The 22085-nt window shown below is 41.7% G+C and overlaps 1 protein-coding gene across 4 annotated transcripts in view; it reads left to right on the top strand.

Moving 5' to 3' along the window:
- Window positions 1–22085, top strand: part of TRPC6 (transient receptor potential cation channel subfamily C member 6) — a 94107-nt gene that overhangs the window by 59459 nt on the left and 12563 nt on the right. For all 4 annotated transcript variants that reach the window (XM_072134183.1, XM_072134184.1, XM_072134185.1 and 1 more), the window contains exons 5-9: window positions 1802–2018; window positions 9089–9322; window positions 12733–12997; window positions 13611–13806; window positions 17484–17687. In XM_072134183.1, coding sequence (XP_071990284.1) covers window positions 1802–2018; window positions 9089–9322; window positions 12733–12997; window positions 13611–13806; window positions 17484–17687 — 1116 coding nt within the window. The remainder of the gene's footprint in view (window positions 1–1801; window positions 2019–9088; window positions 9323–12732; window positions 12998–13610; window positions 13807–17483; window positions 17688–22085) is intronic.

Below are 22085 nucleotides of genomic sequence, written 5' to 3'. Positions count from 1 at the left end.
TACAATACCACGACACTATACTCCATGAAAACAATACTGCCAGCCACTATGCTCCTAAATACAATACTGCCACACTATGCTCCTGAAAACAATACCACTACACTATACTCCACGAAAACAATACTGCCAGACACTATGCTCCTAAATACAACACTGCCACACTATGCTCCTGAAAACAATACCACCACACTATTCTCCATGAAAACAATACTGCCAGCCACTATGCTCCTAAATACAATACTGCCACACCATACTCCATGAAAACAATACTATGCTCCTAAATACAATACTGCTGCGCTATGCTCCTCAAAACAATACCACCACACTATACTCCATGAAAACAATACTGCAAGCCACTATGCTCCTAAATACAATACCACGACACTATACTCCATGAAAACAATACTGCCAGCCACTATGCTCCTAAATACAATACTGCCATACTATGCTCCTGAAAACAATACCACTACACTATACTCCCGGAAAACAATACTTCCAGACACTATGCTCCTAAATACTGCCAACCACTATGCTCCTAAATACAATACTACCACACTATGCTCCTGAAAACAATATCACCACACTATACTCCCTGAAAACAATACTGCCAGCCACTATGCTCATTGAAAACAATACTGCCACAATTTGCTCCTGAAAACAATACTACCACACTAATACTGCCACTTTATACAAATATGCCCACATTATCCTCCCTGAAAACAAAATTGCTAGACACTATAGTACTGAAAACGATACTTGCAAACTTAATACTGCCCTATGAATATAACCGTAAAACACAATAGGGCACATTTACTAAGGGCCGCGCGCCACATTTTTGTTGCACGCTTCAGTTATGTGGCGCAGCTGCACTAATCTTTATGGGACACAAATTTCTGCCCTGAAGGGGGCGTTCTGGTGCTCAGTCAGACCGTGAGCCAGATTTAACATGCTACATACATTCTACACATGTGTGTCGCACACACCCCATGTTAAAGGTGCACCAAAAAAAAAAGTGATGCAGCCTGTCGGAGGAGTGCAGGGGGCGCCAGATTCATGAGTAAATTCTGATATTAATTTACTGTATGTATTGTCTTCAACCAAATAAATATTTGTACTGTAGTGAACCCACTAAACATTATAATTTTATCTACTGTGGACATTGCATTACATCTTATTCATTGTACCCCCTAAAATTAATATTTGTAAAGATATAAATAACTTGATATATTTTATACTCTGCCATTGAAATAAATCATATTTCAGAATATACATATTTCTATACTTACACAGTATATACACACCACATAAATACAGCATAAACATACATACAGTAGGTACACACCATATTTACATACAGCATATACACATATATACAATATATATGCACCACACACACACATACACATCCAATACTGCAGATGCTGGGGCCCCCTGACACTGTGGGCCCCATAGCAGCTGCTATGGCTGCTACCCCTGTAGTTACGCTCCTGACCCTGCCCTTGATCTCCCTTCACGCATTGCAAAATTACGAGACAGACTCTTTAATCTGTATTTTTAGAGAATTGAACTGTCAGTTCTTAAAGGAACCGGGTTGTAACCTGATTGCTGTAGACACTTGGCCCTTTTATTTGCATGGAAATTATTAGCGTTTTTCTATTGTCTGGATATTTGGCATGTCAGTAGCACTCAGTTGCCTTGGTGATATTATTACGCCTTGGATGAGATGCTCGATTTATAATGTATTAGTGTTAGATGTGTCTTAGCTTCTCTCAGTTTATATGATATCTTGTCTTTTTTACAGCTTGGTAGGATAATGCGTGGACCTTTCATGAAGTTTGTAGCTCACGCGGCCTCATTTACTATTTTCCTTGGTCTGCTAGTGATGAATGCGGCCGACAGATTCGAGGGCACCAAGATCCTTCCTAACGAAAGCATCACAGATAATGCAAAGCAGATATTTAGGATGAAAACCTCTTGCTTCTCCTGGATGGAATTGCTCATTATCTCCTGGGTAATAGGTAAAGATTTTCTTTCCTTTTCCCCTAGTTGCCAAATCGTCAATTATTTTCCGAACCTTTGGCCCAGATTATAAAAGCAACGAAAAGGCCAAGTGACCAAGTCTGGGTTATCTAATTTTCAGTCCTTACAGTGTGTATGTTCCTAAATACCGGTGTGACAGCCATTTATATTGTCGCTACGCATATAAATTCAATGGTATAATAAAAAGATTATAGCACCACTGATTGTCTATAAAGAGAAAAGATACCAATGAGGTCTCCTTTAACACAAAAGGGCACATTTACTTACCCGGTCCTATCGCGATCCCCGCCGTGCGCTGTCCGACGAGGATTTGGGTCTGCCGCGATTCACTAAGATCGTGCGCCCGATATCCTGCATGTGTCGCTGCTGCGCCGAGGTCCGTCGGAGTTCACCTTTTTTCTTCCTGGTGCATGTAAGTGCTGATCTTGAGACACAATTTGGCTTTAAAATTCCGCGGTTTGTCCGAATAAGTCGGGTTGTCCGCCGTCCACGCCCCCAGATTTGTGGCGCAAGCCGGCTCCGATGCGACACAATCCGATCGCATGCGCCAAAAACCCGGGAAAAACGAAAAATAAACAAGCGAAACTCAACGAAAATGCAGCGTTTGGACCCTTAGTAAATGTGCCCCAAAGGCTGCAGAGATGAATCCACTCCATCGCTCACACAGAAACAGGAAGGATCATTATAGAGAAGTTCTGCCTTTGATTGATGCAAATAAAGCACTAGGGGTTAGACAGGAGCTTACTAGAACCGGGGTGGGGGCACTTATTTTTGGTGCTAGGTGTATTTTTCTGGCGGCTGAAGTTAGTGGTGTTTTTCACTGTGATTTTATATCTTGGAACATGATGGTCTTAATGGATTTGTCGTACTGAAAGAAGAACAGATGAGCTGCAGAATTGACGGACCTTATTCATGAAGAGGTTTAGAAGTTGGCAGTCTGGTGACGCGACAAAAATTGCGGAAAAAAATAGTTGGTAAATTGCAGGAGAAGGATTGGGATTCAAATTAATCGCTTACATTGAGTGACAAAAAAAGGGGGGGGTTTGTGTTGGAAAAATGAGGTTTTTGTGGCGCCAATAAATAATAAATCTGACGCACAAGACGCAGTAAGAACAACAAAGGATTCTGATGCCACAAAGGACACGTACGACACATTGTAAATGCCTATGAGTGCTTTGTGACTGTCCCTCTGACGCCCCAGAGAACTGGAGAATCCCCCAGTGGGCCCAGACTCTAACCCAGGGGTCTCAAACTCAATTTACCTGGGGGCCGCTGGAGGTAGATTCTGGGTAAGGCTGGGCCGCATCAAGTTTTCCACACAAAATGCGCTTACAAAATATCATTATTCAGATTCAAATGTCACGGCGTCTCCCAGCGCAAGGAAAGCCCCGAGCTGGGAGACGTGTTTTCTCTATGAACGCGTCCTGTGCACCGAGGGGTCCCAAGCTCCTACCGCACTGAGCCCAGTCAGGGGCTCAGTGCGAAATTTGATAATATGTTCAATGATATCATTTTTAGGACTGTACGACCTTTTGATCACTTTTTATAGATTTTTTTATATTTTTCAAAATGGCAAAAAAGTGCCATTTTCGACTTTGGGCGCTATTTTCCGTAACGGGGTAAAACGCATTGTAAAAAACGTTATTATATTTTGATAGATCGGGCATTTTCGGACGCGTCGATACCTAATGTGTTTATGATTTTTACTGTTTATTTATATTTATGTCAGTTCTAGGGAAAGGGGGGTGATTTGAAATTAATTTTTTTTTTATTCTAATTTTTTTTTAAAAAACTTTTTTTTATTTTTATTTATACTATTTTTCAGACTCCCTAGGGTTCTTTAACCCTAGGTTGTCTGATCGATCCTACCATATACTGCCATACTACAGTATGGCAGTATAAGGGGATTTTCCTCCTCATTCATTACAATGTGCTATCAGCACATTGTAATGAAGGGGTTAAAACGAAATAGCCTCGGGTCTTCGGAAGACCCGAGGCTACCATGGAGACGGATCGCCGCCCCCCGATGACGTCACGGGGAGCGGCGATCCCAGGTAAGATGGCGGCGCCCATGCGCCGCTATCTGTTTGAGGCTGTCGGCAGCTTTGCCGGCAGCCCACGCTGTAAAAACACCCGCGATCGGTGCTAGCACCGATCGCGGGTGTTACCTGTAAGCCTTTGCTGCAATATGCAGCAAAGACTTACCGGCTATGGAGAGGGCTCAGCCCGTGAGCCCTCTCCATCCAGGTGGGGGCCGCAAAATGTTGTCCCGCGGGCCGCGAGTTTGAGACCCCTGCTCTAACCCAATATTAGACCCCTGATGTCCATCAGAAGAAACACAATTTGGAAACTACTAGGGTCTAGTTTGCCTTAAACTTTTAGGGTGATGCAACACATGCGGGCTTATTTACTAAGGGTATGCGGATGGTACTTTTGTTGGATTTTCAAAATTTTGGGTATTTGCGCTGCTGTGACAGATATTTAACAGGGGATTGTGTCGCACACGATCAGATTTTGGCAAAGCTGCGCCGGCTTTCATGCAACCGGGGGGCAGGCTGTTGGATGATCTGACTGATTTGGACTGAGCGCAGGATTTAAGTTTCAATTTGTGTCGCAAGACAATGCACTTACATGCACCAGGAAGAAGAAGGTGAACTCCGGGGTCCTGAGCGGGGAAGCGACACATGCAGGATATCGGGCGCACGATCTCAGTGAATCGCGGCAGATGTGCATGATCGCTGGACAATGCACTTTGGTGATCGCGCCGGACCGGGTAAGTAAATTTGCCCCATGGAGTTTTTGGTCCGTTTTTTTAAACATGCGTTTTCAGTCCGCTTTTGGCTGTTTTTGACTGTTTACCATGGGTTTGGCTGCTTACAACCTGTTTTTCTATTAAGATAATTGGGAAAAAAACGTACAAAAATGGATACGTTTTGAAAAGGACTGAAAACGCATGCTTAAAAATGGACCCAAAACGCCATGTGTGGCATCACCCATAGGGGTTGGTCGTTTTACCTCAAGCTTTTGTAATGAATAAGTGTGGGCAGGCGGGACATTAGGTAATTTACCGATATACATCTATTAAACGTTCTGCACTGCTTTCCTGATATGTAAAGTGAAGCCTCCTGTCTTTTACCTCATCAGCCAGACATTCCTGACCATAAAATGGCGGCAGATGGAGGGTCATGTGATCTCTATCTGTCCATGAACAATCGCCCTTCCAGGACCTTATGATGGTATTCATGAATATAACAATGTCCAGGCAGGGCGATTGTTTATGAACAGTTAGAGATCACATGACTCTCCATCAGCGACCATTTTTTGGCTTTGTTTTACATATGAAGAAAGCAGAACTATTAATAAATGTATATTGGTAAATTACCTAATATCCTGCACCCCCCCACACACACACATTACAGTAAATTGGTCAACCACTTTCAATTGTATCTGTTTTGATGCACGGGCTACGTTTACACTTTGGCTGTGCTTACTAGATTTGTTTTTTCTAATCAATCCCTTTAAATGTAATCTGATACCTTGGAGAGTCCAGTCAGTCTTGTTCTAGCAAGGCAGATTCATTGCAGATTTCAGAGTCAATATCAATTTACAAGGCAAAGGGTCTAATAAGTAGTGAGAGAAGAATTTCCTTCTGCTATACATTTGATTACAAAGTTTCTTGTATTCACTCGAAAAAAAATTGATTTCTGGAAAGATTTTTTAAAGATTATTGACCATTTAACCGCATGAATTTGGGAATTGATACATAGCCTGACTTATAGGTTATATGTGAATCATTCTGCATGATGATTGACATATGATTGGTTGGGAAGACGGCCCTAAATTGACTTCTGCTGGTCCCCTGGGGCCCTATATTGTAGTAATGTGTATGTGGATAACGTCTATGCTGCAAAACGACATTTACAACACCAACAAGACACGTCCACCCATAACAACTACGGAAATATCCGCTGCAACTTCTGTGCAGTCACTCATTAGTAATAGGGAAGATCAGGTTACATAGAAGAACATTAATAAGGAAAAAACCCAGTAACAAGCTGTATACGTGGCCCCGGATATTGATGAGCGGCTCCTCTGATGAGGTTCTATGTCACATCAGCGACGGAGAAATCGAATCGAATTTTAAATAACGTTGGTGTTTTCTACGTCTCCTTCACCGTAATGAGAAATCAGATGGAGTCATGCACCCAGAGCCGAAACTGCTTATTACCGTCTGTGTCATGAATATCAACTGCTGGTTAACATCAGATAAATACGTCTTGTGAGGAGATTCCATATTCTTCATTGTAGCAATGATACAGGAAGTAAACTGGAATATAGATTTTATGGAGGTTCCTGGAAAGATGATGACATGATCTCATGATTTCAGCAAAATAAGACTTTCATTTATGAGTATTAGAGGGTTTTTTTGGTAAATTCTATGGAGAAATATCAATAAATCTTTTGTGAAATGTGTGTAGTTCCATAGGTACAGATGGGTACAAATGTGTCCTTATCATTCTTCACAGCTGAACATGTACAGATATGTATCACCTGTTCAGGATAATATTGTTTGCAACAGTGCCAAAAAGTGATATAATGTTGGTGGCTATTTGCAGCCACCCAGTGGTCATTATGTGCCATTGCAGCTTCACAAGGGTTTTGATAGTAATGATATTGTACTGTATTGGTGTTAATAGAAATGCCTGGCTCTGAGTTTTTTGCATCTTCAGGACCAGGCACACAGTACCGCGTCAAGGGTGGGCCGAACTGATATGTGATCTCAGAGTTCTGGGCTCCCAAGTTGATTGGGTCAGATCTCAGAGATCCAGTGAGCACAGAGAAGGCCAGAACTGCCAATCACCAAAGGTTAACACCCCTGGAACAAGCTAGGTTGCAGGAAAGAAACAGGTGAAGTTGCTGAAACAATCAAACCAGTACACGTAAACCCATGTTCACACACAGTAGCACTATGACATGTATAAAAAAAATCAGCAACTCCTCAGCAACTCAGCACGAACCGAGGATGGCGCAGACACAGATATAACAGTGCTCAGTATTTTAAGGTCTTATTTAATGTCTATTTTAACACTAGCGCTAGACAGACAGGAAGTGATGATGTCTCATTTCCTCTCACCTGACCTCTAACGCCAGCCAATCATTTACTTCACGTGTGATCAATGAGGCCAAAAATGGACTACAGTTTTCCACTGCTTTCTGGTCTTTAGCTATATGGTGGGACCAGCAATAAGACTCTCCAAGTGTCTAATATATGACCCATTTGTCTGGATAATTCCACAAAAATTGGACAATTGGGAAGTGTTATTATTAGGCATTTATCTCATATCCTATTGATGAGAATACCCCTTTATGTCATGTTAGGGATATTAACATTGATCAGATTGCCCTCACCTTACAGATCTTCACAAAATGAAGTCATAAATAGATGAAAGGGAATTTTCGCTCATTTAGGTAATACCTCAGTATTAAGTGGTTAGACATCCAGCGAGGTTCTCCTCCTTTGATGCTGTTTGCCACAAAGCCTCTAGTAGAAGCCCTGGCAGGAGAGCTTGACATGAGATGGAGGTTTATATTGCGTGTCAGTGGATCTATCCTACAAGCTACACTAAGCAGACGCTCAGGGATAGAGGGCTATTTCATGTCAGAGCGGAGGGAGCGGACGGCTGCCAGAGAGCTGACATTTAACTAGAAAATCTTATTCTCCTAAATGAAAGTGCGGCTGCTGGTCCTACGCCTCTTCTCCACCGCTGATGCTGCTAAAAACTGAATTCATTACATTGTGACCGGACATAGATAACGCTCTCATATATATATATATATGGATATTGCTGTAGACTTAAAGGGACCGGTCCAAATTGTGACGTTATCCCCTATCCACAACTTCTCAAGGAGAATCATCTGCCCGACTGTATCTCTGGGGCACCAAACTATTAAATCGGTTACTGCAGAGGTTGTAGCTTAAGTTGCAAAAAGATGAATTCCGCACCAGGATTGTCACCTGAAATCCAAATTTTCCCTGTGAAAATTCTGCATTAAAAAACAGCTCTTAAAGGGACCATGTCATCAGGAACCCCTTTTCTGGCTCCCCCATGGCTCCATAGTTAATAGTTATTGCACATTGCCAAAGTGTTATTATAATAAAACATTTTCCGATAAAAAGAAAAGTTGGATGAAAGTTTACCTTCTCTCTGCAGAGCAGTGTCACATGGGAGTGGCTTGTGAGAAGCGAATCCCCCCATCCTCAGGAAACTGCTCCGTCCTGTATTTATTTCAAATAGGAGGGAGATGGTCGTTTTTAAATTTTGAAATAGTCGCATGATGGAGCGGTTTACCGAGGGTGCGGGTGGGGGACCACTTCTCATTAGCCACTCCCATGGGACACCGGGCACTGCTCTGCAGAGAGAAAGGTAAATTTTCATCTAACTTTTCTTTTTATCGAAAAAAATACAGTTTTATACTACAAACATGTTGGCAATGTACACACTATTCTCTATGGGGACATGGAGGAGCCAGAAAAAGGTCTCCTGCTGACAGGTTCCCTTTAATCTACATAGCCAGCAGGTGCCCTTCGGCTTTGTGTATTTGTTGCAGTGTACTTGCAAATCTTCTGCATGGATTCTGCATGAAAAAGCAAAATATAGTACATTAGATTTTTTTTTTGCACATTATTTTTGAAAAAAATCTGCTCCATAACAGTTCCTTACGGATTATTTAATGCAGATTTTACCTGTTTTAATAAGAAGAGTAACATCAGCAGAAAAAACCATGTGGGGGATTTGTAACAGATTATGATGCTGAAAAGGATTTTCATGTAGAAAAATGTAAATTGTATATATATTCTTTTTTTTTTTGTTAACAATTATACAAATATAACTCACAAAAAAGTCTTTTGGCAGTAGTCATAATAACACATCAGTCTTATCCCCAATGATTTGTATGGCCTAGAAATAGCCCGGCCCTGCATCTGTCCCTAGGGCTGTGTTTACTATCCTAAGTGTCTGACGGTAATTGTTTTTGTGACTTCCCGCAGGCATGATCTGGTCCGAATGTAAAGAAATTTGGTCACAAGGGCCCAGGGAATACATGTTTGAGCTGTGGAATATCCTGGATTTCGGGATGTTGGCCATCTTTGCGGCCTCATTTATTGCCAGGTTCATGGCCTTTTGGCACGCGTCCCGAGCACAGAACTATGTCGATGATGATGAGAACATCAAGGACGTGACTAGTGCCACACTGCCTCCCGAAATCAAATACTACACCCTGGGTGAGTAGCCCTCAACTTATATTCATGACCCACTTTATATTTATCTTAAGATGTAGCAGGGCTGAGCTTGAGACTCTACAATTTTTACCTCTCAACTATCATATCATAGAAGAAAGAACAAACACTGCTAAACCCCTGCCCCACCACTTCATGGCCCCCACACAGTTTAATGCCCCACTTATTGGTCCCCACATTTTGAACCCCCTTTTGCTACCCCACTATGTAAAAAAAAAACATAATGCCTATTTTACGCCCCCTATACTGTATATAATGTGGGGACTCTTCCTTTTTCCTTTAGCCCATTCTATAATTATCGTCCTCATGTTCCCCTTGTTTTTAAAAGTCTTATTCCATTGTTCCCCCTACTCATCTCTGAAGCGGGAGGCAAAATTATGTCATTATATTGTGTCACCATGTCCAACAGCAGTGGCAAAAGAAGAATAGTGGTGGCGGGAGCCGACGGCTTTCTGCTTCCTCATTATGCTTAACTCTATCTGAAACTAGAGGACACAGAGAGAGATGGTTTTGGGACATAACTCCTGCCCTCCAGGCCAACAGGTTGACCAGAATCTGACCAGAATCTGGGATGGTTATACATATGATAAACCCTTTGTCAAAACCGTGAAATCAGTGAAGTAAAGGGGTACTCAGATATTTTTATTTACCTACCAAAGGAACACTTGTTCCAGAACTGCTGAAACTCTCTTCCCACCGGAGTGAATGGAGCTCTGGTCAAGGATGTTGAACATTCTGAGGAACAATCACGGGCACTTGTTTACCCCCTTTCTCGTGATTACTGGGGATATTAGTGGTTGGATTCCAATGATCATACACTTCTCCGCCATCCACAGAAATCTGACTCCAAGCTTACACAAGAATAGGGGGCTTGTAAGTTATCATCATAAATGGTGCACTGATGTGGGGTTTACGGAAAGGCCTTCTCATGCCGTCCCACCAATCCCAGCACTTGTCCCTATTCTGAGGAACACTTAGAGGCACCTGTTGACCCCTGTACTCATGATTACTGGAGCTATTAGAGGTCAGATCCCAGTGATCACACACTTATCCCCTATCTTTGTGGGTGAGAGATAAGTTTTCTTAGTAACACAATCCCCTAAACATTGGCTTCCTGCCATTGCTTCCACAGCCAAAATATCCATCATATTTATCGGCTAAGTATTGTGCCCGGGTAACCTTAGGAAGTCTGCTGCTTATCAAATGTTATGTGTTTAGCTCTGACAAGTGTGGAGAAGGAAATGTTCCCACCTGTCACAGATGCGGGTACATTATAGATGTTATTACAGTGCCCTGCACCTCGATGATGGTAATATAGCAGGGGCTCCCCGATATACAGCACACGTGCCAAATCCCATAATATGTGTGCACCGTTATCTTCACTGATTGTTATTATGGATGAGCCCCTTTGTCTTGCTGATTGCCTAGTAGTTAGTCATTGCAATGAAATAAGCATCGGCCTCCATTATCCCGGCCTTAGAGATGTAATCCTTCCTTCACTGCCTCCCCCCACAGACAGGGAAATTAACAAATTGGGTTTATTTTATGATATTTCAAAGGCAATCAGCCATATTGTAAATCCAAAGAAGCAGTGCAGTCTATGAGCATTCAGGATAATCCAGGAAATAGAGGGTTAATATCCGGCAGCAGCAATGAATAGCTTGGAAATGTTCCCGGAGATGCAACACAACCTTGTGCTTATTCAAAAATCAAGGAAATTTGTGGCTTTATGGCAATCAGCTGACAGATTATTACTGTACAGTGCCGCCATCATTGCAATTCATACATAATAATCCTTTCATCGATAATACAGAATAAACTATGAAAAAGAGAGAGCTGAAGGGTTAAACCTGGGGTAGGGGGATATCATCCGAGTTCTATTCCATTCCACATTCTATTCTAGTTCTATTCCATGTATTCAAGTACATGGGGTATCCCCAACTTAAGGACATCCGACTTACAGACTATCCCTAGTGACAGACAGACCTCTCTGCCCCCTGTGACCTCAGGTGTAGCACTCCGGATGTTACTTTAATCCCAGGCTGTATGAAAAAGTTATTTGTACAGGAGGTTTTAATTTTTGTAAATGTATGAAAACATTATAAAACCTATACAAATTTGATATCCCTGTGATCGCACCGACCCAAAGAATAAAGTAGACCTGTCATTTAGGGAGCACAGTGAAAGTCCTAAAAGAAAATGACGCAAATGCGTTTTTACACCAATTTCACTGCATTTGGATTTTTCTTCCTGCTTCCCAGTACTGGGTATGGAATATTCAATACCATCACTAAGAAGTGCAATTTGTTACACAGAAAACAGGCCCTCACACAACTCTCTACATAAAAAAGTTATAGATTTTTGAAGGTGGGGAGTGAACAGTGAAAACGCAAAAACGAAAAAGGGCCTCAGCATTAAGGGGTTAAGCTTTTATAAAGTGGCAAAATAATGTAGCCATAGATTAGTGAGATTTCCCATAAAAGATTGAATTCTTTAAAGGACATTTGATTTTTGAAATTTTAATCCCATCAAATTACTAGCCCCCTCAGGTCGGGTATGAAATGTCCTTTCTAAATTTCCCTCTAGGTTTACCTATAAAGAAATTCTCCAACGTCATGTGAAAATGAGTAGAGAGGAGTCATATTTTACTTAATATAAGCCAAGCTCAGAGGAGTGTCAGGGGCATTTGGCTAAAGTCTGATGACAAGGTCCCTTCAAAGGGAGTCCAATAGCTTGTTTAGCAGTCAATAAGGTTCGTTCAGAGCAGAGGGAAGGGCTGCCTTTGGAACAGTTTTCTGAAGAAAGCTAAGAGCACAGAAGTGTGAGGACACCCACCTACTTAGAGGAGCTGGGACTCCAACTATTGATAAAGGATAACAATATAAAACAAAATACCCCGTTAGGCCCAATTCACACCGCCTATATTGTAGTTGTGATCTAGCAGCACAAATTGCAGCCAGGTCATAGCCACAATAGAAGTCTATGACACCGGTCAGGGTGTGATGAGCACCCGGTATCTTGCCATACCATGACCGAGCCGGAGGGTTGTGCTGCAAAATATAGGACGTGTCTTATATATTGCCAGATTTATGGAGCGGCCACCTGGCTTTCAATGGAGAGGGAAGGGGTGAGGAGTGCTCATTTCCCGTCGCTTTTTCACTCGTCCGTGTGCTGTGCCAAGGATCCGGTCTGGGCGAGCACATGGCCATGTGAATATGGCCTTAGCAGGTGACCTATTAATCGTTTCCCGATAATTGCGTCATTAATATTGGGATGCTTACTTCTTAATGGGTTGGTGGGTACGTTGGGGATTCAAAGTTTTGTACATGACAGACCAATGCAGACCTTGCTGTTACATATATCACATCACTTGTTATTATACTTTTCTTTTCCAGCTAGAATAAAATGGCTGCCATCAGATCCCCAAATCATCTCTGAGGGCCTCTACGCGATTGCGGTCGTTCTGAGCTTCTCCCGTATTGCCTATATTCTACCGGCCAATGAGAGCTTTGGCCCCTTACAGATTTCCCTGGGAAGGACGGTGAAGGACATCTTCAAGTTCATGGTGATCTTCATTATGGTGTTTGTGGCCTTCATGATCGGAATGTTTAACCTCTACTCCTATTATCTCGGGGCCAAGCAGAATGATGCCTTCACCACGTAAGGGCTTATTGAGTTTATTAGAACTTATTTCACAGTGTGACAAGGAAGAAAAATGTCTTTATGTATTTATCTTAGGACACCTGAACTTGTCTGATTTGATACGTGATAATACGTGATCTGCAAACATTTAGTGGATTTGTAGATGTGCCCTCCTCTGCTTTCCTTAAAAGGGCTCTCCTCACGTCCAATAGATCCACCTACCACCTGATCTACCTTAACAGGTAGATCTGTGGTGGTAGGTTTCCTTTAAAGGTTTTGCCCAAATAAAAAAAAACATGACTGCTTTTCCTTAGAAACAATAAAACCCCCTTACGTCAGCTTAGCTCCATTGAAGGAATGAAAGTAGGACATTTTTAGTGAAAAAAGAAGTAGCCAGTTTGTTTGAGTTCTGTTCATTGCTTCATTGTAATCACAAAGTGCCATCAGTCCTGGATGTGGTCACCAATCATCACTAACATCATGTAGACCGAAATAGTAACATGATCCCTCTGTGGGCAGCCACACAGGACATCACCTCCAGCCAGAGTGAATTATGAATGGTTGAACATGGCTGAATCTCCATAAAAGATTACAATCTGTTTAAGATTTCATTTTTTTTTCTTCTTTTAAGAGTTGAAGAAAGTTTTAAGACATTATTCTGGGCTATATTTGGACTTTCAGAAGTGAAGTCAGTCGTCATCAACTATGGACACAAATTTATAGAAAATATTGGCTACGTCCTGTACGGGGTGTACAACGTCACTATGGTCATTGTGCTATTAAATATGCTGATTGCCATGATCAATAGCTCCTACCAGGAGATCGAGGTAAGTACAGTACAGTACGTGTCACTGTACTGCTCCAAAAACTATATCAATCTAAAAATAGATCTATCATATTAAAAGATAACTTATAATTATAATGTGGATTCTTAAAGGTGCAGTCTGTGCGGCTTTAGTTAGACTAGAGTGTGGGATCCTATGGATTTAAAACTTAAAGGGATTTTTTGGAATATAAGTAATGATGAACTATCCCCAGGAAAGGCCATCATTGTTAGATTGTTGGAGGTCGGATGCTGGATCAGCAGGAGCATAACTACAGTGGTAGCAGCCATAGTAGCTGCTATGGGGCCCGCAGTGTCAAGGGCCCCATCAAGTGACCTGACAAACTATAATATGTACAATGTACATATGGTATATGTGGTATATATGCTGTATGTTTACGCATACGATGTATGGTGTGTAACTCACACAAGTGAGTATATAAATAAGTATATTTTTTAAGTGGGAAGGGGGGCCCCATTCAGTTACGCCACTGTGGATCAGCAAATATCGATAGTCTTCCATTGACATAGTAATAAAAGATAATGGAGGGTGGGAGATCCAGCTCTGTTTCCATTATAGTGGTCAACATTGGGAACTGCAGATGAGCTATTCTACATTTGAATAAGTCCTTAGTTGCAGTTCCCAGTGTTGGCCACTATATAGGGAACGGACTAGACTTCCGAAATCAATTAGATTCCCACTTATATGATATCAATTGTCTAAACTATAGATGTTTTTGGACTGTAAAATACCTTTAACTACAGAAAGCAGTTGTGGAATTGCAGAAGTAATGACTATTATTCTTTACTAGAGATGAGCGGACTCTTTATTTCTGTTCAGAGTCAGAATTCCTGTTGGACCTGCACAACCTGGACATATTCCCAGATTGACAGCCAAACAGCTAATTCCAGCAAATTGATGCCCTCAGCTTTTAGCCTCTTTGATTGGCCAGGAGGACACTCATGACCAATCACAGCCATGGCTAGCTACTAGGAGCACTAATTTGCTGTGTACCCTTGGCCAAACATAGCCTTTGCTAGTTGCTAGGGGTGTAAATTTGCGGGATTGGCTGTTTCACTGCCAATATGGCAATATATCCGGGTTGCATGAGCTGAAAACAAACCTAAATAAAGATTTTAGTCCACTCATCTATACTCTTGACTGCTCTTTAGAGTATCAAAAGTTTACATTCTTAGGCAGATGGTAGCCCAAAGAGTCCAAAATGCCCAAGGGGGGCAGGATGGTAGCCCAAAGAGTCCAAAATGCATCCCATGCAAATCAGCAAGCAAGTGCAATGGAGGCAAACATCAAAAACAGTTAGCGGTGGCATTAGGCCCGGTGTATAAGGTGATATTCACTGCTGCCTGTCGGCAAATCAGCTCTGCCTCTAGTGCACCTACAGGCTATTTTGCATATCCTTGAAAAAGGAGATATATACAGAAATATACAGTACATTGTACATAATTTACAGGATGCATTCATTACTTTTGGAAGTTTGATATTGCATTGTTACAAACACCGTCGCTCCCGATTCCATGTCTGACATTGTTGTCTTGCCGTGTGATGTATATATATAACAAGCATACCCCCTTCTTCCTGATGTGTTCTGCAGGAGAGGTGACAGATACATGTCACTTAACAAACACTTTGGGATTAATCTGTCCCCGATGTGGTGAGTGACACCGGTGCTCACATCATTATAGACCGATTTCTCCCGCTCCCTTCTCCGATGAACTAAAAATAATTGGTGGTGCTCCGTCAGATTCACATATAGCGTCTGACAAATCACCGCCGTCCTATGATTTAACGCCAGGAACATTTAACCCATCGCTCATTGAAGTCGTTCCCGTTTGCGGCTCCATCGGCGTCTGCCTGAAACAACGCTACCAAGTAATGCACATCAATAAGAATTAGCAGATAATAAAAACGCCCCGCTGGTAATAGAAACACTCGATACACGGCCAAGAATGTACAAAGATGAAGAGGGGGAAGTAGATTTGTCACATAAACAGGGTCTGCACGGTGTCATACGGTAAATACAAGCTCTATCAAAGGGAAGCATGAAAACCGGAGCCAGAAAATATTACACAAAATAAATATTGTCAGATGGAGAATCAAAATGTGAACAGATGTCAAGTCCTTTGAAGTTTTTTTTTTAAGCTGTGGTTGTAATCAGCCAAAAATGGCTCCCCTTAAAGGGGAAGGCAAATTTTTTTATGACCCTTGAAATCGGGGTTTGTTTACCAAATCTTAATATTTTGCATAGACCTAAATGATGACTCCATGTCCGTAGAGGGAGCATGTTGGTTTGGCACTTTATGGGAAATTTTTTGGACCCTAAACTGTCAACATGAGATTCTAACAGATGGTAATACAGTATGTAAGTAACGTATGTATGTAACGATTCCCTCTTCTTTAACAAAGCAACGCAGGATGCTTGACAATGGTGTGTAGGTTAAAAATAATCTGCATAGCTACTTAGGAAGAACATAACCACATTTGTGAATTTCCTGTAACGTCCCCTACAAATTCGAATTTGGCAGCCCATAAATTAACCTGCCTATTTGTAGGCATTCACAATTGTAACATAAAATTGATATGTGTGTCAAGATAGTGGCCCCACCCCTTTGGTTAATTTGAATACAATATAAGCTCATATATGTCCATTTTATACATAATAGAGAAAAGTTGATTTTTATTCAAGAATGTAGTCCTACGAACATGTGGTCTAAGGCAATGGTGGCCGGTAAGAGTATTAAAAATACATGAGAAGTTCCCTTATATAACTTTTTGAGTTCCCTTATATAATGTTGATCCCCTTTCTCAATCTCCTAGTAATCGAAGCCATGAAAAAAATTGGGGGGGGATTTGAGTATTTTGTCCACACCTAAACTTAACTGGAAACTTCCACTTTGGGACAGAGGTCTCATAAATTCCACCGCTTTTGAAGCTGGATCGGAGAAAAAAATTTTTTGGTCCTTTATAATATATCATATTATAGGAAATTGCTTTTTTTTACTTACTTGACACATCTCATTTGGAGACTTAAACTTTAGGTTCAGCAGCTCCGCCTAATCGGGACATGATGCTTGATTTGCTGCAGAGCAGCCAATCCAGCAGCTGTACACATCTGGCCAATCACAGCCATGCCTAGTTGCCAGGGGGAGTAAAACTAGTGGATTGGTGGGGACTCTACAGTCCATCAAGCAGCATGTCCGGGTTAGGTCGAGGGGTGGAACAGAGGGCACCGAAGTGTGGGTTTGAGTCCGCTCATCTCTACTCTCATTCTTTCTCCCTGTCTAATAACAGTAAATTCCTGTAGGATTCTGTCTTAGCTTACAGAGGTTTACTACAGTGTCTGATTACATAGAAGTCTATGGAGAAGGAAGGGGGAGGAATGAGACACAGTAGCTCAGGGAACGCAAAATCACACATAGAGCCTACAGAGGGGAAAACTGCTGGAAAGTTAGTTGTCATATAATCTAAAAATACAAGATAAAATATGTTCTAGTGTAAGAACAATGTTGTTGGCCAGAGCAACTAATTTGACTCCATTTTTTTTCATCAAAGGGAGGGCTACTCAAGGGCAGATGCCGTTGGCCATAGCATATTCCTTCTCGTTTCCATACTTGATGGCCCTTTGTATTAATATTGTGACATTTTATGTTTATTCTCCTCAGGATGACGCTGACGTAGAGTGGAAATTTGCCAGGGCCAAGCTTTGGTTCTCGTACTTTGAGGAAGGAAGGACCCTTCCAGTGCCATTCAACCTGGTTCCAAGTCCTAAATCCTTTGTTTACATTGCACTGAAAATAAAATCCCTCCTTCCTAGAATATATTCCTGCCACTCGAAGGGTTTACAGGAGGACTCAGAGATGAACAAGGTATACAGGGGAGGCTTTTATACTCTTTATATGTCTATCTACACATCTAGGGAGGGATCGGAGCTAGTGAAACGGTATAGGCCTCAAAAACTGCCAGGAGGAACCTCAACAAGTCATTCTGGTGGCTGAAGTTATAGAATCCTAGCTAAAGCTGACAATTCAGGTTCTTCATGTTACTATAAAAGACAATGGGGCAGATTTACTTACCCGGTCCAGTCACGATACAGTGGCGCGTTCTCCGACGAGGATTCGGGTCTGCCGGGATTCACTAAGGTCATGCGTCCGAGTTCCTGCAGGTGTCGCTGCTGCGCTGAGGTCCGCCGGAGTTCACCTGCTTCTTCCCGGTTTATGTGAGTGCTGATCTTGCGAAACAAATTCTTTTTTAAATTCCACCGGGTTGTCCAACGGCCACGGCCCCCGATTTCTGTCGTGTGAAAGTCAGCTCCAATGTGTTAAAATTTAAAAAAAATTTTTTTTTACTGTAAGTGAAATAGGGGACTCGTTAATGCAGTTTTCCAATGATGCGCCTATGATAGTTTACATAACTTCTTTATCATGGTGAATTATGCCTGTGAGCAGTTTAGTTATGTTCATGATAAATAACTCTGTAAGAAGTAACTGATTTATAATTTTTTTTTTCAGATTTTCAACTTTTTTATGTTGCCACTTTTTTGATCTTTGTTTTCATATGCCCAAGCATATGATCCCCAGATTGTTCATATGACGCATCACATTATGCCTGTGAGTGTTACACTGACAGGCAACCTGCTATAATGAGATGCCCAGGTACCATGGCAGCTCATTGGTACAATCACAGAAGACTTCAGTGAGGGGACTTAAAATTTTCTAGCCACGTAGATGCCACTGCTTGTTACACTGTCTTGTTGCACTTTCCCCCTCCCGCTGTGTGCTGAAACTTCCCCTGCCGCAGTGAGATTACATTAGGCAGAGGGAGGGGGAAGTGCTGAGGGAGCAGAGGGGGAGGATGAGGCAAAGCTTTACAACCTGTAAAGCTGCAACACTGAGGGGTTTTGGTAACTCCTCCAGTAGCCCTTCAGACTTATTAGCATAATTTTAACCGTTGATTTTGGAAGGAAGGAAACCATGGATAACAAATATAAGAACCAAAGTCACAGTGCCTGGATGTATGAGTAAGTGTCACACTGGTTTATCATGATGGTAAATTTGCAGGTTTTTGTTGGTTTATTACTTCCATGACGGCTATGTTCTATAATTATAGTTCATATAGAGAGTAAAATCGCATTGTAGATTGTAATCTGACACCTCAGTGCCTTCTCATAGTAGTCTATGGAGAGAGCAGGGGGGGGCGGGAGTGAGTCACAGCAGCTAGGTCTCTACTTACTAATTCAGGGAGTTCTGAAATTCTGGAATTCTTATGTACACACACTTCCTTATTGCTTCTTTCCAAGTTTGTCGAGAGGCAAGCTACGACTTTCTGTGTCACTACATATCATCTTCATACTTGCTTTTCCAAGAAACCATTGGAATACATCCCCCTTCCCCTATTACATCCACTCCGTGATTACACATGAGATCACTTTAATCCCAGACCATTCTAATCTCTATAGAAGATCTCTGTATCGGACACAATGAGAATAATTACTTGACTTATATCCGAGCTGAACTTTATACCAGCATTGGCCAAAGGAAATGACATATCTGCCAGGACAGCCGATGACGTGAGATGGCCACGTGGTGGTCCAGCTGGATCTGTTCTGTGTAATTAAAATCAGTGGCTCTTATCTTCCCGATTGTAGGTTTCACTTTTGTTACAATTTGATCCTGTTTAGTTTCGGGAGATTGTATCTTCTCCTTAACAAAAGCGTAATGGAGGTGATTGACGCTCTCCGTATTCCAGTCTCATGGGGGTCACGCCGAGCACTTTGATAACGTCCTTTGTAACTGAACTAAAGTATCAAGTTTGAAGTTTCTATCTTTGAGGATTTATTTCCTAGCAGGAACATGAGAAATGTTCTTATCTTACAAGAAGCACAGTCCTAATTTGTACATATCCTTACAAGGCCTTGTGCACACAGCTGTATCACGGCTTCATACATGGGGTGACTCGTAACTAAATCTGTTTGTAACGTCTCACTTTGATGTGGACAGGACATTGCCTCGGAACCGGTCTATTATTTTAGGGTCTTCTTAACAAACTTTGCATAATGTTTGTGATACAAGAACACATTTGCGGCATTTTCTTGTCGGGTCTGTTTTTATGGCTCTTTTTGTGAATCGGTATGATCACAGGGATACCAAATTTATGTAGGTTTTTATAAGGTTTTAGGAGATGTTTTAAAAATGTAAATCCTTTGTACAACTTTGTACAATTTTGCCAAATTCTGAGACCTTTAACTTTTTCACACTTTGGTGTACAGACCTTTGTAAGGTGTCATTTTTTGAAGTAAGTGCTCACGTCTTAATTTATATCGATTTGGGACCTATATGATACCGTTTGAGCATATTAAAAAAAAAAAAAATTATGGATGGGAAAAAAGGTGAAAAAGCGCCATTTCAGACACTTGGCTGCTATTTTCTGTTACAGTGTTCATGGCCGGTAATGATCTTTTTTATATTTTGATACAATGGCAAAGTTTGACGTGGCAATACCTAAATTGTTTATGATTTTTACAGTTTTTTTTATTTTTATATATGTTCTAGGAAAATATATGTTTAATTATTTTTTTTACTATTATTTCAGACCATCTAGAGTACCTTAACCCTGGAGGGTCTTTATTGCAGCATATAGTAATTTTACTGCTAATCTCTAATAGCCTACCATCGGCACTTTCCATGACAGGCCTACAAGTCTCTATGACATCACCATCTTGGATGGCCAATTGGGTTTGACCATGCCACTAACAGGTCAACTACCGTCATCATCAACAACCACAGCAGTTAGAGGCGGGTGTCAGCTGTGTTGTAAAGCTGACACCTGTCATGTATGAAGAGAGCTCAGCCTGTGAGCTCTCTCCATACATCCCCCAGAGCACTGCAACGTTATAGTACATTTTGTTACTTAAAGGGGTTATCCAGCTACTTGACATGCCTCTGTATTACGCTCTATGTCTTATCAAGGGTTAAACCTGTCAGCTGCCTAGTGGCTACAATCTCCTGTCTGAGCTTCAGCCACACATTGAGGGACATTTATCTTTATTTTGACTTGCTTTTTGCAATTTTTTTTTTATTGTGCCTTTTTTGGGAGTATTTGCACTTTCTTTTGTGCTCCAGCTATTCCTGCAATTTGCGTGGTTCCCATAGGAAGTTGCTATAAGAACATGTTCTTTACCCTCAATTAAATATATATTCATTCCGTAGTGGTATTGCCACCTACTGGCCATACCCAGTATTGCAGCTGCATAACACCTGCCTACATAGGAACTGTTCACATACTGACCAATAATATAATGTCTAATACTTGTTAATTCCATTTGTAACAAATACAGATACTTTGAAAACTCCACCCCCAGGAGATGTTGATCTCAAAATCCCTGTGGATGGAGAGTTTCAGAGGAAAAGAGTGTGTGCAGATTTTTCCGAGATAAGATGAGAAGCAGATGAGTCCTTGCTACAGGACATGGTCTGCAGAAATCAGGCCTGATCCTTGACAGAGCCTGCCTAGGATTACTGCTAAAACAGCTCCTAACTTCCCCAGCCTAAAGCTACAGAAACTCAGCTGTGAGCATCTGTTGCCAGAGCTCATCCTTCCAGCTACCTTGTACCTGGACAGATTGGTCTGTTACCTTGGCCAGTTGATGTTTTATTTCTCTTGTTTTCGTGTGATTCCTGGCTGCCGCTAAGATCAAGGGCCTCCCCTCTACCATCTACCCATGGATCCTTATGCTTGCATACACTGGGAACGCCCCAGGGAGAATTTTTATCATCCTTCCGCATTGTCTCTCACATTTTGCAATTCCCAGGAGGCCTGTTCCGCCTGGACCAAGTCAGCGCTAAGCTGTGCTAAAGCCAACCATTCAGGTACCAGGGTAATCCAGCTGCCCCCAAACCCCAAGGTCAGTCCCCGGTGTAGGATGTTGCACTGACAGCAGACAACTTTGAAAAGAGGCAGCAGAAATACAATGACTACTTACTGCTCACAGCACATTTATAGTCAGTAACACTGCCGGATTACACTGAATCATTGTATAACACCATAATATATAGTAGTAATATAACAAACATCATACATTGTAATTTGGCTAGGTTCACATCACCACGTAACCTCACAACATAGGGAAAAAAACATGATGTGAGCCTTAGCGTAACAGACTTATAATTGACATTGAATGTGTCCGCCCTTACAGTACCTCCTGGCCTGTAAGTCAGTGATGTCAATGTCAGGATATTTGACAATTCCTACAATGATTTCCCATAGAT

This window comes from Engystomops pustulosus, chromosome 2, assembly GCF_040894005.1.
Source record: "Engystomops pustulosus chromosome 2, aEngPut4.maternal, whole genome shotgun sequence".
Taxonomy (NCBI): Eukaryota; Metazoa; Chordata; class Amphibia; order Anura; family Leptodactylidae; genus Engystomops; species Engystomops pustulosus.
This window is presented reverse-complemented; position numbering and strand designations above follow the sequence as displayed.